A 17,537-nucleotide genomic window follows, 5' to 3' on the forward strand; every position below is an offset into this window, starting at 1 on the left:
GATATTTTGAGTATGTCAGTTGTCTTTCACATGGTAAAATACTAATTGTTCTCGATCTGACTGCTATCAACTTCAACTGGTCTACTTGACCATAAAGCCCCAGCCAGTGAGAAATCTCTGGCATGAAACTTCACAAACCACTTTTGACATGTTCAGTCAGAGCACCTTCTCCATACACTGCACAAATCCTTCTTCTGCATTTCAGCTGAGTTTTTACCTTTCTTGAAATACTAAAGCATAATAAGCTGAAAATTTTCTGATTTTCTTCCATCTTCAATATTAAAATGGCACACAAAAATTCACCCATTTTGGTCACACTGATATGACAGCTGTCACAATACAATCCAACAAAATTGTTTCTAATGAAGTTAAGGACAACTAAGCGCTATTAGAGCCATCTTACTGAAAAAAACAAATGACCCTTTTGGCCAATCCAATATTTGCCCTATAATACAACTGTATTATAGTAACTATAATACTTAACTATATTGGATTATTTGGCTTATCAATTTTATTTATATAGTTTCACTTATTTAGTATTGCCTCTAGTAATGCTTTTTGGCTTCTTAAAAATCTATCTATAGAATTTTTCCTAATTTTATTTCCCTTTTCCCTTTTTAATACATGAGATTTGTTATCTGTATTTAATTGAATTTAGAGTGCTTTAGAAATGTTTAGAAAAACTAAATGTTATTTTAAGATTTACTATGAAGTCATGAAACCTTGTGTTACAAGTCCCACATAGAAGATTTCACATGGTTACCATCGATTCACCCATGACTGTGCTGAGAGTTGATCTTGGGTTTCTGTGCCTTTTTGTTAGACTGTCTTCAGTGAGCTCATGATTGGTCCAGATCTAAGCCTCTCTTTTTTAATGGAGTTGCAAAGAGATAGTACACAGGACAAAGGAGGCTTTTAAACTTCTGCTTTAAATTGAACGTTTTAAACAGGTTTCAGAACAAAAACATTGTGGAGTAATGAATAAATCTATAAGAGTATACAGCAGGTCTCCAAATAACACCCACTCCTTATAATGTTGATGAGGTGCTGTAGGAGCTCGACTCTTTATATCAATTAGCCTATGAAAAAACTGGTCAGTTAAACATTGTTTTGCTTAAAGTCACAGAACCTATTGACAATATTAAGTGAAAACCTACTATACACTGCTTTGCGTACTTGCAAATTTCCTATTACAAAAGAAACAGCTATCACTCCTTCTGTGGCACTACAGATAAGAAAAATACTTATAATTAAAAACTGAGCATCTAAGACTGAGAAGCATCTCTTGGAGCCACGCAGGGTTCTGGAGTACACCCTGCGAAGTGCCCCTCTGGCCTCTGTTAACCTGAGCTGGAGCCCTTCTGCTTGGCTCCCTCAGAGCTCCCACCTACCTACAGCTTGTCTCTAACTTCACTCTCCAGCACCCTGCCTCGGCCCTGTCTGAGACTCTAATCCTTCCTTCCACTAGTAAGCAACCCCACACATCTAACTACCCAGGGCCACAAAGGGATGGGTAGTTAGTACCAGCTCACTTTAAGAAGGCAGACTTTGGGAAATGGGGTTGGAAATGAAGAGTCTAAATCTGGACAATGCATGCATTTAAAAAAACTCACATAAACTTTGTCAGCTCAAAAGGAAATTAATTTGGGGGACTGGTAACTTCATTGTTATGGGGTAATTGCGCTCACACATAGCATTGCCTAGCAACAGAAAGAGCAGGCAAATCCCAACATTAGGGTGTAATGAATCACTCCCTGACTGCTGCTCACAAATGGTAATTTGATGGGAAGATATTCACATCTCATTCAACCTGGAACAAGACTTGAGAGAATTCTGCAGACTCCAACTGACAGGAGCAGCAGGTATTTCACCAACAAGGGCTCCAGAACAAAGGAGACTATTCCTACTTTTCCAGTTGAATGTATGCTTTTGTTAATAAACCAAAACACAATTTTGATAGCCTTGGTTTTTTTGGATGACATTTTGGTTTGTGCTCCAACTTCTACAGTTTCAGACATAGTTAATGAATGTCGCAAACATAAGAAGGTAAGTATGACAGATAAACAACAGGATAATCACAGCTGAACTCACTCACATTGGAAGGCTTCAAAGAGACAGCCCAGTCTGCCCTAGAATCCACATGCTACTTCAAGCTCAGTGTTTTTGAATCAAGGTATAAAAAGAGTCCACATACGAGCGAGATCTGTGTCTGGATCGCCTATTGTTGGGGTCAGCCTGGGTTTTTTCCTTTTGTCTCCTCAATACAGCTTCCCACTGAGGCGCTGAATCGACCATGTCGTTCTCCTGCCGTATTCTGAAAAGAAGGGCCATTCGTCTCAAGTTAGCATGCACCATGCGGCGCTTTGTTTTTCAGCTCATCCTGAAGTGGCTTTCACATGACGTTAAGAAATTAGCAAATAAGTTATTCAGAAGTTATTAAGAAGTGAAAAGTTATCTTAAAAAGCAATTTCATTATCATCACTCAAAGCTAAGAATGTGTTAAACGGGTTAATATATCCGTAAGTATACACCTACATATATACACTAATGTATACATATACATTATAATTTTTATACATAAATATGTAAGCATATAATTAGTTATTTTCAGACTTCTATCTTTGGCTTAAAATTTTCCTGGAAAACAGTGTGTCAAACAAAAAATCACTTAAAATATATTTAAGGTTTTTAAGAATATTTTTATTATTCTAGCACAGTTTACATCCAGTATTATATTAATGCCAGGGGTAAAACATAGTGGTTAGACATTTATATAATTTACAAAGCGGTTCCCCCAGTAAGTCTGGTACCCACCTGACATGTAACATATTCAAATTTAGACTAAAGAAAACCATAATGTCTCCTATACAGACAATCTTAAATCATAAAACAAAAGTTTCTTAAAACATGCTAACCAAGACAGCAATAAATACTTTTATGTTAAAATACTCTTTAAAAATGTTACTAATTGTCAAGATTTTCATGGATAATAGCTGCCAAACATAATTCCCATTTTTTAAGATAGAGAACTGGAAGTGTGAAAAATTAACCATGGTGTCATCATGCGTTAGCAGCTGAGCAGGCACAGAGCACTCCTCCAGCTACGGCTGCTCCCAGGCTGAAGAGGGAGTGAGCGGTGACCACACAGGTGGCCAGGGCCAGGCAGGACATGTAAATGAGGGACCGGGACATTCAGGGCAAAATCCATAGCAGGACGGAACTGGGAGCATAGGCACCCACCGAGTGAGATCATAAGACAATGTTACCAAACCTTATTTTTTAAAAGATTACCTACAAATCTGAATTTTTAAACTGACTCTTTCAATTTTAAGTAATAGCAACCCATTCTGTACATAAGTGTACCACATGGACCTAAGGAAACCCACCCACAGACCACACTGAAGAAGTTTTGGACCTCTGCGATACCGTCTTTTCAGCACCAAAGGTGAGGTGCCGTAGGAAAGAGGAGAAGCAAGTGCTTGATTAACATGCAGACACTGTCTGGGATGCACTGCAACAATGCTGTGAAACTACAAGCATGCCTTGCAAAAATTAAACACCTGTTGTTTGAATATTTAACTTTTAATTTATGTAAATCCTCCAGCAAACTGCTCCAGCGTGTTCATTTCACACACTGGGACTCCCAGGGTGTGGGAGAGACGCTCCAAACTGCAAGGTAATCATCCCAGAACTGTGACCATGTGAGCACAGATGCTTCAGAACAGAAATGAAGGGAAGAGGTATTTTCTCGCTGAACAGATATCTTTCGGTTGCCCTGTGACAGCACTTCGTATTGACTGTGGCGTGGATTCACGGATTTGCTTATAAATGCAAATCAGTAGATGGGGGCAAATATTCATTTCACAGATAACAGAGATAATGTAAGACAAATTCAAGTTAAAAAGAACAGTAGATTGTGAGGAAGAAATCATTTAAGCTCCTCTAGATTAAAGAGAAATTGTGTTAAGTGAAAAATTATCTGTAACACACTTCAAGCTTTTGAACTGTATATATGTCCTTGCTAAAGCTTTCATTTCTAACAGGCTCTCTGAAAATGAGCAGGATGCAGTCACGGCAAGTTTCACAGATTCAAGAACACAGTTCTGGCTCTCATGGCAGGTACAGGGAAAATTAAAGTTCAATATGTGCTGCCACCGATCTTAATGTCAGAAGTATCTGAAGAAAAATAAGAGCAGGTAAACTACTTGAGATCATAATTATTAACCATTCTTTGAAACACTGCCATTTGAAAATGCTATGGGTGTGTATACATACTCATACCTAACGTATTTTCACAGCCAGAACTTATACCTCAAACAATCCTCTCTGCATTATGTGACAGCCTGGTGGGGAAGCAGTCCTGGCCACTCTCAGGACCCAGGGGTTTGAAGTTAGAGAGACACAGTCAGTAGGAAACTATCTCCTCTCCCACTGGAACCCACACCTCAAATTGCCTGGGGACGGACATAAAACTCAGGCCTCCTAACTGTGGAGGCTTCCATTCTGAACTAAATCACTGCATAGTCATGGGCAGGACTAAACTTCACAATGTTAATTTTTTTTTTTAACTCAGGAAATTAGCATCTTTAAATATTTTTGAGAGGTGAAGCCCCTGAGCAAGGCTGAGGCCTTACTTTGGCAAACATACTTTTCCAAGAGGACAGACACTTAAAAGGAAGCAGCCCTGGCTGGTGTAGCTCAGTGGATTCAGTGCTAGCCTGGGAACCAAAGGGTTGCCAGTGTGATTCCCAGTCTAGGGCACATGCCTGGGTTGCAGGTCAGGTCCCCAGTATGGGGTGCACAACAGGCAACCACACACTGATGTTTCTCTCCCTTTCTTTCTCCCTCCATTTCCCCCTCTAAAAATAAATACAATCTTTAAGAAAATTAATTAATTAAAAAAATAAAAGGAAGCACAGTTAGTGTATGCTCATTCTCTATTGTGGAATTCAACTGGCTACCTTCATAGTCAGACTTTACCATGATGAAAAGAAAAATAAAACTCCTGAAACACGAGCCCACAGCGTTCCTGTACCTCACTGGTAATAAGAAGTAGATGTCAGAAGGAATTTCAGACAATGGCATGTCCCTTTGACTTTTTTCTAAATCTGAAATGAGGGAAGTGACACCCTGCCAGGTAATATCCTTGTGACCCACATGTCTCAAAGACAGATGCCCTCTACTGGTGACACTGTTTCATAAATATTCTAACAAGGTGCATTAAAAATGTAAGGCTCATTGGAGAATCACAACAGAAGCACATTTTCCTGAGTAATGGTGGTGTGGCTGCCTCAGTCTGTAATGAAGTTTGAAATTACACCCTTACAAAAGGCCTCTGGTTAATGGGGCTTCATTACAAGGATGAACGTGTCATTTCTTCCATCGATGAACTGCTCCAGAAAATACAGGTGCTACGTGGAACTAGCTCTAAAAGTAAGAATATTTTAACGCATGGTCCTTAAGGGCAGAAACTGACTACTTTATTTATGCATAAGTGAATAAAGAAATTTTTAAATGTAAAAGACGTTTCCTATCATGCTTCTGCCTTGTCAAGTCTCATCTATCCTTAGGTGTGGGGTGTGCAAGTACTGTTTTTTGCTCCTTCCTGCTATATTTTAATTATGATGAATTGATTTACATTAAAATAGTGACTTTTAAAAAATCAGCCCTAGCTGGAGTGGCCCAGCCTGCAAACCAAGGGTCACCAGTTTGATTCCTAGTGTAAGTCACATACATGCCTGAGTTGTGGGCCAGGTCCGAGGTAGGGGGCACGTGAGATGTAATCACACATTGATGTTTCTCTCCCTCTCTCTAAAAATAAATAAATAAATTTTAAAATAAAATAAAACTTTCATTTAAAAAAGTCAAAATGTGCTCTTACATGACAAATAGGAAAGTCTCAAGGGGGAAAAACAGGTATTGCAATTTACATTTGGAATAGATTCATTTTTAAATGTTGCATTTAAAGTGAACCTCAAAGATGCTAAATGTTTCTTCTTTCCTGTAACCTCAGATGTAATAACTCTAAATTTATCATATTTAGTCTATTTCTTTATCTGTAACTATGGAGTGTTAATAGTTGGGTTAGGGAGCCTTATCATAACAAGGCTTTTGTTTTTTAATGTACAAGGAAGAGGGTTGCTTCCAAACAGAACATGTGTCCCTGATGTCTCAGAACCGGAGAATTCTAATATATTTCTCCCATGTCTCACCAAAGTTCAATACCCTACTTTTCCAGACCATGCATGCAGTTGAGATTGTAACTGCATGTGACACTTAATTAAAGTTTGCAAAAGGTTTGAAGATGAAATGCCATATATAATGGTTTGAGAACAAAAATGAAGATAATGACTATTCCTAGACTCTTCTTTCCTGTCTTCCCAATTACAGTTCTGCCTCTTCTGCAGAATTCTTCACATTAGACGAATTCTTACACAAACCCCCATGGGCTTCACTTTGCTTTCTACTTTGCCCAGGCAATTTTGTTCCTAATAGGGCCTCCCTTTACACCAGTTCTTAATTCACTACTCATTCACCGAGATAAAGACAACATTTACAGCTGAACCTGAGACATTACAAAGCAAAGGTATAATGAAGCTCCAAGAAGAGAGGAGTTACTACATGCTGCTCCCAAGTTCTGCTTGGTCCTATCTCTGCTGTTATCTGGGCCGATGGCTGATGTTCTTTGGTCCGGTCTCAATTTTTTATCTACCTACTCATTGCAAAGATCCTTTCTAGCTTTAAAATGCTCTGTTTCTCTATTTTGTTGTATTTCAAGCCAGTTAGATGCATTGAGACAAACCACTACTCTTCCTATACAGCACAGCTTTCCAACAATTGCTTTATATAGCTGCTCCATTGCTAGCATTAAGTCCACAGGTCCCAGCTGATGGTACACTTGTGTTTCTCATCAACTGCACTCATTTTTGGATCACCTGCTATAAACCAATCTCATTTTTTTTTCTTCAGTACTTTTTCTTCCCTAGGGAAATTTATGTGGGTTCCAGGCATCTGTCAACATACTCCCTTAAGACCAGCAAGCAAAAAATTCATTTGCTTTCCCCAACCTTCCCTCATTACCAATAACTTATTCGTATTTGCTCTTAAATGTGCTTCTGTCTCTTCCACTTACTCCTTATGCTCTCTCTACAAAATGAGCTACTTTTCGTGTGCAATTTCTCTTTCAAACTCTCCCTCTGTTTTCCTAATTCTTCAATTCTGCCCACACTCAATAATCTGATGTCATTCTTTAGTTGCTGCAGCTTTGCATTTCCACAGTCATCTCTGTCAACTTTGATGATGCTCTGGAAGTCCTGGATCATCACATCAAATGTCTACATTTTGATATAACTTATTAAACTGGAAATCAGAAACGCCTGCAACCTGCAGCATGGTGAACACTCTGTTTCCACTTGTTTTGTATGAGCTGCTCTCTCCATACCCACAGTTTCTATCTACCTGTGTGCGGCCTCTACCTAAATCAGAAACAGGGCAGGAGGGAATGCGAGCGGGGAAACAGTTACCTCTTGTCAGGCTCTCTGGACAAAATGCCCCACTGGTTTAAGCTTGCTATCCTCCAAAATGCACTCCCCCACCCCACCTGCCCAGGGCACTGGGGCAACCAAGTTCTTTTTTTAACCACTCCACAAAATCCTACCAAAAATCATGCCCTACTTAGATGTACCACCTCTGTTAGTTGCTGGGCCATGGAAGACATGTTCCACAAAAGACCTTGTGGAACATATTTAAAATATTTAAAACCATCTTAATCCATTATTCAGATACAGATTCTAAAAGACATCTAAAAGGCAGGAAGAAACTAACAACATTTGTGGCAGAAAAGACGCATGTTAGCAACATCCCCTTTGTTAAAGGGAGCTGGGCCCTGTGCTGCAGACACGCAGGGACTCCAGATAACAGGGAGCAGTGAGTACGGACCGCTCTCATTAATCTAACGGCAGCGGCCTATGCGGGCACTTTCTACTTTTCAAACCACATCTGTTATCTCCTGGATATTTATAAACCCCTTGTGAGGAAGACAGAACAGGTATTATTCCACTTTGCATGTGAGAAAACTAAGATTCAGAGGGTAAGATAACCAGCTCCTGGCCATGGAGTTCTTGAAAGCCGGGTCAAATTCATAACACAGGCTCCCAAATGCTTTGTTCTGTGCTCTACGGCACCTACAGGTGCACACACACAGCCTCACGAACATAACTCATGTGGCTCAAACAGTCCCCTGTTGCCAATTTACTCTAGTCCTGCTCCCACCCCAGGCTTCTCTGGTCTCTTCTACTCCGTTACTCCTCGCCTTGCTCCAAAGTTGCTTATGCTGAAAACACCAGACTACTTCTCCCGTCGCCGCCCCTCCACCCCCTCCACTTCAAATCTCCCACTTCAAAATCCAAAAAGCCTAGCCACACATCAAAGCTAATGACTGGGTAATCCACGGATTCTCCCTGGTGAACACTCAAAGGACTGCTGATTCTCATCAATAGCACGGAGGATGTTTTGCAGGCTGGTATCTTTGAATGTGAAGGATATTTTATTAAGCTCAAGGTATTTTCAGGGAAAGCTGGTTTGTGAAAGGTTTCCTTCTGGTAAGTCTACTTCCTAGGTTCTCCCTCAACATACACCCTGGGCAAGTCAAGGGCATGGCCCACAGGCTCCAGCCTCCAGAGACAAGCTGGCTGACCCTTCTGATCTCAGGCACAAAGTTCAAAATTCTAACTAGTGGAAATGAATGCAATCTAATACAATCTAATATTTACACAGATCATTAACTTCATACTGCCTTGCATTTAGTAGGTTCCCAATTTGGTGAATTTAATTGAACCAGTTGTTTTACAAATCAGTATAGCAAAGTAATCTCTAATGAAAATTTAAGCATTTTAATTTTTAATCCTACCAGTAAATTGAATTACCAATTTCATTTCCCAATATCAATCAGTTCCTTCACTATTTATATAATGACCACTACATAACTTTTGGGGGTTCACACAGACACCCTCTTAAGAATCTGATAAAAACTAGACACTATCACCAAAAAAATATATACTTAGAAACACACAGAATTTTATATACAATTTCATGGGGTTAAGAGGTCCCTAAGACCTACCCATGATTCAGAGGATAGAAATGACTGGTCTGAAAATACAAATGTATAAAAGGTAGGGAAGGTGGGAGAATGGAAAACAGGACAAAAAGGAACATGGAAAAGGCTGGGAAAGGGGTGGAGGGGAGGCGGGACAGACAGACAGACAGGAACTCCAAAATCAGGCGCTGAACTGTGCAGCACTGTAACCCCAAAGTGCACTCACCTCTCAGATATCATTTCGTCTTTACAGTAACTCATTCAACCAAAAAGTTATTATTACACCCCACTTTAAAGTAAGAAAACTACAATTTAAATTGGTTAAGAGAGATGCCTAAGGTCAAGTACTAGTGCATGATGGAACCAAGCCCCTGCCCCACATCCTTGAGGTTTTTTAACACATCACTGGCTCCTAAGCATCAGAGAAGACAGAAGAAAGGACATAACAGAGAGAAAGAAACTAAGAAAACAAAGACAAAAGAACTGGGTATGGAAAAATAATGTGATAGAAAGATTAAAAAGGGAAGAAAGAGAATAGAGATAAGATGAGAATGTAAGTAGCAGACAGTAAGGGGGAAATAAGGGCTTTCTGTCATCTTTGACGTTATAACAAGAAAGTGCCTTCCAACTTCCAGCAGTTATAAAAAAGGAAGAAAAACTCTGTTCTCAAATCTCAAAACCTAGAAAATTATAGGATACACTCATTCGGATCATAAAAATATCAAAGAAAGAAAAACTAAAGTAGGAAAGGGTAAATAAAGACATAAACAAACCCTCTCCGCCCGCCCCCCGCCCCCAAAAAAAAGGAGGCTGAGGCCTTCTGGTGTTTCAGGCAACCATGTGGCATGGGACCCTACAGTTAATGTGGAGGTGGCAAGAGTGCCCTTATACACTTGCCTGCTCTGGGCCCACAGGTGAGAAAGGGGGTTGGTTATATTGTCCCAAAACTGAAACAAAATAAGCATCCTTGTTCCTGTCCTGGCTGGTATAGCTCAGTGGGTTGAATACCGTCCTGCAAACTAAAGCATTGCGGGTTCAATTCCCAGGCAGGTCCCCAGTTGTGGGTGTGCTACAGGCAACCACACATTAATGTTTTTCTCCCTCTCTCTCACCCTCCCTTCCCCTCTCTAAAAGTGAATAAATAAAATCTTTGGAAAAAAAAAAAAGAATCCTTGTTTCTAACATTAGCCTTTCAGAGTGATAGAGATTATGACCTTTTTCTTAAAGGTTGTTAGAAGCCACAACCACTGCTTTAGATAAAGATGATTTATAAACATCCTTTTATTAACTTTTGTTTCTCCTCACCCAAAATGAGAGGTGTTTAAATTGTTATCCATGAGAATGACAAAGCAGCTTAAGCTCTAATGGGTAAGACTTTGAGAAAACAACAACAACAACAACAACAGTATCTCCACAGAGTATCGAAAACCTAACAGGAAACACTTCCTATGTTTAAAAAAGGAAATCCAGCAACAAGTGGCAAAGCGAACAACATCCCAAGACCATACACCATCTCCGGAAAGTAAACCTGACTGTCCCAAGTCCTACTGGACACAACATGGGCTTCAAAACAGAGACTGAAAAGCAAATCTGCACAGTCTTTGCCCCTCTGGCCAGGCTACGGTTCCCAAGGGGAGACAGGAAGGCAGGGTGTGTCTGGGGCAGGCTCTGGTTTGGAAAGGGAGAAGGCATCTGGGGCTGAATCTTGAGACCTTGCTAGCAGGGAGTAGAACAGCAGCTTGTTCAAGATGCAGTCTGCCTCACTTCAGGGTGAGCAGAGTCCTTCAACGAAAGCACAAAGGACTCTGTGGAGAGCTTGGCTAAGTCACACTGTTTCTGGGATAAGGAGGGACAGAGAGAGTTGAGATTTATCCTCTTCCCCCAAAACGGGGTTGTTTGCAGAAGTAGGAAGTCAGACATCAGGAGACAACCTCCATCACAGACAGAAGAAATATTAGGACCACTAGCAGGGCTGCAGTTTATATATTCAGACCTACACATCCTGATGTGGAACAAATGTGTTGTGGCAAAATTTGAAAGGCTATTCATGGGATGGAGGGGTTAGTGGAAACATAGAATGATGGGTAAGTGGCACCTGCAGGCAGCCTGTGTTTGCAGCCTCTCCTGCATATTCACTGTCACCTGCTGTGCCAGAATCTCTAGGAGTGGTGACTGGGACTGAAAGACGTGTTTCTTCCTCTGCCCACTTTTTGCTATGCCCCTGAGATCTACACTCATCATCTACAGACACAGGCAACTTATGAAACCCTGGAGCAGTACTTCTACAGGTAAAATGTGTTTGAAAGCCTTTGCGTCAGAGTGTTTTGAAAAGGAATTTCTCATTAATAGCCTTACACAGCATATTAGCATTTAAATATTCAGAACCACTATCATTCTAAAATACACTACTTATCCAATAAAAGAATTCCAATCTAAAAAAATGTGCATGGAATGGAGTGAGGGAGAAACTCTTGAGGGAGAAACACCTATAAGTAATACTGAAGCTGGTGCAAGAAGATCAGTAATGAGTTCTTTAAGAATTTGTTGGCAACCTTTAAATAGCGTTTCATTTCAAACAGCAAATGTCACCATGAGTGCTTTTTGGTCCCAAAAGACACCATTTTTAAACAGGTCACCTTCTGAGAAGTTGAGACTACAGCGCATCTATGAACACAACTTAAAATACACCAAGCATAACAGAAACATATTTGTTAAGATACTGGCTTGATCAGTAAGTATAAATGTAGGGGGGACAGTGTAGAGAGGGTGAGATTTTTTTGCTTTGTTGTGTGTTGTTTGTGAAGACTCTGAATTTTAGCACAGGAAGAAGGCACCCTCAGGGAGAGCTGCCCTCCACCCTTGGGTTTCTACAGGTGAAGAAAATGAAATTATTTCCTTGAGAAGAGCCTCAGAACCACTGAGACCTCACCTCTTTCTGGTGTGATTCCAGCCCCTAAGAAAGCTGCACAGAGAAAGCTTTCCCAAGAAAACGATCCAGTCTCACAATGCTGTCTGGGCTTTTACTGCACAGGCTTTGTAGTTGGAGAGGGAGGCTGATTCAATATGTGCCAAGCATAAGGGCTCCAAAAACTAAAGAAGAACCTTGGAGATTATCTCATCCAACTTCCTCATTTTACAGAAGATAAAAAGATGACCCAGAAAAGCAAAAGTAACCGGGCCAGAGTTCCACATCAGGTGAGAACGGGTTTCCAACAGTAGCACTACTGACACATTTTTGGACCAGACACTTCTTTGTTGTGGGGGGCTGTCCTGTGCACTGTAGGATGTTTGGCAGCATCCTGGCCAGTAGCAACCCCTCACCCAACTGTGACATCAAAAAGTGTCTCAAAACATGGCCCAATATCCTCAGGGAGTGGAGCGGGGGGGGGGGGGGGGGGGGGGGGGGGGGGGGGGGATAAAATGGCCTGTAGTTGAGAACCACCACTGGGTCAGAAGCTGGTACAACCAGCAACCAAATCCCTCTCACTTTGAACCTGGTATTCTTTCACTATGTCAACCCCAGAGTGTTTCAAATAAACACTCTGGAACCAGGGAGAACAGATTAATGCATTAAGCCATCACTAATACTGATTACGTGTCAAATGATGTTATTAAAAAGCTCTTAAAAATAAGTATTAAAGATATGAACAAACTGCATTTTCCCACCTAATGGTATGTGCCTGACATAAATATAAACACACATTTGCATTTATATCTACATGAGGCTGAAACTATGGAATCTACAAAACAATGATTTTGGTTGGGCTTGTTTTTGGTTGGGCAAAAGAGAATCATGTCATGTTACAAGACACCTCAGGGAGAAATTCCTCTACTAACAGTAAAATTTCTTACCACCCTAGACCAACTTACTACATGTTGTACCTAATCATAAATCAATGTTTTTCTTAATTAATAAGAAGGAACCTCACTAGCAAGTTCTTTAATCTTCTTATTATAAAGATAAGGATCTCAGTTCATGCCCTGAATGGTGTGGCTCAGTTGCTTGAGGGTGGCCCTGCAGAGTGAAAGGTCACTGGTTTGATTCCCAGTCAGGGCACATCCCTGGGTCGTGGGCTCAGTCCCCTACTGGGGCACATGAGAGAGGCAACCAACTGATACTTTTCTTACATATTGATGTTTCTCTCCCTCTCTTTCTCTCTCCCTTCTCCTATCTCTAAAAATAAATAAATAAAATCTTAAAAAAAAGAAAGAAAAGAAACTCAGTTCAAAGAGGTAAGGTTTCCTAAAACAGTGCTTCGGGATCAGGCCAGATTGCTTCTTAAACACTGACAAAACGATCAGGCTTAAAAATACACAAGACACCCAGCTTCTACCACCAGCAGCAGCCCCTGAGTTGGAGTCCCAGTTAACTGTAAAGTTCTAACATTACCTGTTTCTCTTTTTCCGGTGTTCTCTATTAGAATTTTCTGATTCACTCCCACTGCTTGTGTTACAGCGTGAGCGTGACCTGAAGACAAAATAAGAGCAAAAGGAAAAACCCTCATTTAAGACAAAAAAAAAATTTTAGAACGGTTCATGTTGGTTCTCTGGAATTAATTCTATAGTAAAATTACTAATCCAGAAATAAATTTTATCCCTTCCCCATTGTGTTTCTCAATTTAGTCATACATTTAAATGAGTCTAAAGAAATGTGAAAGTAGATTATGGAAAATGGCACTAAGCTCCCAGAAAGGACCACAGAACCAAGCACTTGCAACAGAAATCTGACATGCACAGCTCTATGCCCCTCTGGCACACTACGTATGGACTCGGAGTCCTGCCAGACCTCCACCCTTCACGGAGAGAGCAGAGTTTATTTCCCGTGCCCTTGAATAGTGCTCATCCTGTGGCTGATTTTACTGAAAGAATGAGGTGGAAGGGATACTCTGCCTGTTCTGAGACTATCTCCTAACAGGGCCAGTAGCTCCTGCTTCCTCCCAGACACCATCTAAAAAAGCCTAGGCTAGCCAGTGGAGAGAGACCATGGATTCTGCCAAGACACTAGATATGAATAATGCAGCTTCGGCCACCATCTAACTGAAGCTTCATCTGAGACTAGCGAGACTAACTAAAGAACTTCCTGTTCAATCAACAGAATGATAAGAGATCTATATGGTTGTTGTTGCTTTAAAATACACCAAGTTTGCCCTGGCCGAGTAGCTCAGCATCTTCCCAATATGCCAAGGTTGAGGGTTCAATCCCTGGTCAGGGCACATACCAGAATCAACCAATGAATTCATAAATAAGTGTAACGACAAATCTCCCCCCCCCTCCACCAATCCACATACCTCTCTTCCTTCCTCTCTCCCTCCTTCCCCTCTATAAAATCAATAAATAAAAATAAAGTAAATAAAATAAAATACACCAGGTTCTGGAGTGCTTTTAACACAGCAATAGATAAGTGAGACAGCTCATACGAGATGCAGGTCCTCTGAGGAGCAGGAAAAAAAGAGAAATTGCTAAGGATGCTACAGAATGGAAGACTGAGAACCAGTTAAAGTCAATTTGAAAGTTAAAAAACAAATTTACCATACTCTTAAAGCAGTCACTAATAAAACACACCAAAAAAGTCCCCACTCTTGCCTCAGTTCCGAGCTGTGCTAATCTGCTAATCCTTCCTCCCTCTCCCAGACTCTCCTTCCCATTTGGAGTGTTTTGTTTTGTTTTGTTTTACCTCCTCCTTTGCTTTAGATCTGAGTCTTCACCACTGTTATGGGCTTTCCTATGGAAAACAAATAAATGAAGACATTAAAGAAAATAGAAAATTATCAATTGGCTAAGGAAAGCACACCAAAATGAGTTTTACTTCACTTAATGTGCACCTGTTACGTATTCATTCATTACCAAACATTTAAAACACGCATACATGCCCATCCCTATGACAGGTCCCAGAAATATACCAACTGGCCTCAAGAAGTCAGCAACCTAGTGGGGACTGTGAATAGTCTATAAATAACAATGTACAACATGTCTATCAAATTCCATTGATCCATGCTGGGGTTAGTCTGCAATTCCTAGGTATGCAATCCACCAAGCCAAATTCTGCCATAATCTGACAACAGCTCTCACTTGGATGCCCTTCCCAACATCCTGGCCTCTGAGTCCCTTGACCTTTTCTCTAATAATCTCTTCACAATAACTCAGCAACCTTGAACTTCATCCTCATCATGTCACCCTTGGACTCTATCCTCTGTAACCCCCTCTAAACACTACTCTCTGACCACATTCTCCTCCCCTTCCTGTTTACCATTTCCATTTACTTTCAAACAGCTTCAACCGGGCACTCTGCTCAAATGTGCAGGCTCTGGAGCCAGACAACCTAAACATGAATCCCATCTCCTCCAATGATGAGTTGTGTGATTTAAAGTATTTCTCTACTCAGTGCCTCCATCTTAAAAATATTTTTAAAATTTTTTTAAAAGATTTTATGTATTTATTTTTAGAGAGGGGAAGGTAGGGAGAAAGAGAGGGAGAGAAACATCAACGTGTGGTTGCCTCTCACACGCCCCGTACTGGGGATCTGGTCCACAACCCAGGCATGTGCTCTGAATGCAAATCAAAACCCTTTGGTTCGCAGGCCCATGCTCAATGCACTAAGCTACACCAGCCAGGGCCAGTGCCTCCATTTTAATAGAACCTCCCACAAAGGGTTGTTGAGGATAGAATGAATCAGAGAAGGACTCAGCCCATTACATGCACTCAATAAATGTTAGCTGTTATTAGTGCTTATTTAACTACCTCCATTCTACCTTTCTTTGACCTCAGTAGGACTATTTGTCTCTTGGCTTTGCAACTTTCCAACAGCTCTTCACTTATTTTTCATTCCCTCCCTGACTCAGCTTAGATTTCTGTCACCCCAATAACATGCATGCCAATACTCAAAACTTCCTCCAACTTTCTGTTTGCTGTTCAGTCTTTTTGGCAAGACCTCAAGCATGAGTGAAACCAACTATCCAGGTTCCATGGGCCTGACCTCAACATCTTGCTGAGCAGTGCTGGAGGGAGTCACACTAAAGAGCATATTAGTTACGCTATAAATCCATCTTCATAAACCTCAAGTGCAGCCACAGCACGGCCCAGCAACTGCACTACTTTTCTCTGATCTAAGTGTTCTTTCTGTTTCTGCAAAGCAGTTTTCAACTCTTTTACCTCACAACCCTCTGACACACCACCCCTCTGCTTCAGCAGATGACTTTGTTTTCTCCTTCCAAAGGGAAAAGTAGCCCTCAGATGGCAACTCGCTCATCTTCCTGTTACCAAAAATAAAACTTAGCAACATCTCCCTCTCTGTTATTTACAGATCTGTCCTTATAACTTAGGTCAGTCCCTCTCTCCTGTGCTATGTGAGTCCCATCACCTCATCTTTTAAATGACTTTCATTAACTACCCCCCTACCTCACATAGATTCAACTTGTCCTCATGGAAAATTCTTTTACCAGCTTTTCACACTCTCAAGTCTCTCCCATTTAAACACATGCACACACACACCTGACTCTACACATCCCCCTTCATCTTCTTCCCAGTCTCTTCTCTCCGGTTCAAGGCCACACTTCTTGAGAGAGGTGTCCAAGCGCCTGTCTCAATCCCCACACCCTTCACTGCTTGTGCTTCACACTGTGATTGGGGCAGATACAGCTCTTCAACGCCACCATCATAACCTACATTCCCTCATTTCCCCAATACACTTATATCAAATAACATGGCAGGTACATTTTTTAGAGCTAAAATTTCTGAAAATGTCTTTATTCTGCACATATAGTTTATCAGGACATAAAATCCTAAATTGAAAATAATCTTCATTCAGCATTTTGAAGGCAATGCTTCATTACCTTTTTTCTCTGATATTGCTGTTAAGCAGCCCAGTGCCACAGTCCTGACTTGTCACCAGCTGTGCATGGACCTTCTTTCCCCATATTCTTCCCCTACTCAAAGTGTTAAAACTTCTCTCTGAATCTATAATGCTTTGAAATTTAATGATAATGGATCTGGTATGAATCTAGTTTTCAATGTATTATGCCAAACACTAAGTGGGTTCTCTATAAAGTGAGATCATCCACTTCCGGCATTTCTTCTTGTATTATCTCTTTAATGGTGTCCTCTCCTCTATTTTCTAGGGGCTTTGCCTTAGAAATTTTATTAGTTGAATGTTTGATATCCAGGTTTGATCATTTTGTATCCTTCTTTCCATATATTTGTTTTGTTTTAATCTACTTTTGGGAAGATTTCCTTATCTTTATCTTCTAAAACTTCTATTAATTATTTTAAATTCTGGCATATTAAAGTCTAGGAAAGAACTTATATTCACTCTTTCCTTTTAATATCAAGTTTTTCATTTTCCAAAGATAATATTTATACTTTGAAAAAACTTTTTCTGTTTCTTATATTATCTCTGTTTTCTGTGAGCCCCATCGCACACAACTCCTAATTTTTTCTGCCTCTGTCT

General features: G+C 40.6%; 1 protein-coding gene across 4 annotated transcripts in view; it reads right to left on the bottom strand.

Annotated features, from left to right (window-relative positions):
• The window catches only part of EPB41L4A (erythrocyte membrane protein band 4.1 like 4A), a 252,216-nt gene that overhangs the window by 22,680 nt on the left and 211,999 nt on the right, over positions 1-17,537 (bottom strand). For 3 of the 4 annotated variants that reach the window (XM_036020652.1, XM_036020653.1, XM_028530130.2), the window contains 3 exons: positions 14,769-14,816; positions 13,485-13,562; positions 2,195-2,314 (listed from right to left, as the gene is read on the bottom strand). In XM_036020652.1, the coding sequence (XP_035876545.1) occupies positions 2,195-2,314; positions 13,485-13,562; positions 14,769-14,816 (246 nt within the window). The remainder of the gene's footprint in view (positions 1-2,194; positions 2,315-13,484; positions 13,563-14,768; positions 14,817-17,537) is intronic. The other variant, XM_036020654.1, reaches the window with a different exon arrangement.

This window comes from Phyllostomus discolor, chromosome 3 (genome assembly GCF_004126475.2).
Source record: "Phyllostomus discolor isolate MPI-MPIP mPhyDis1 chromosome 3, mPhyDis1.pri.v3, whole genome shotgun sequence".
NCBI classification, from domain to species: domain Eukaryota; kingdom Metazoa; phylum Chordata; class Mammalia; order Chiroptera; family Phyllostomidae; genus Phyllostomus; species Phyllostomus discolor.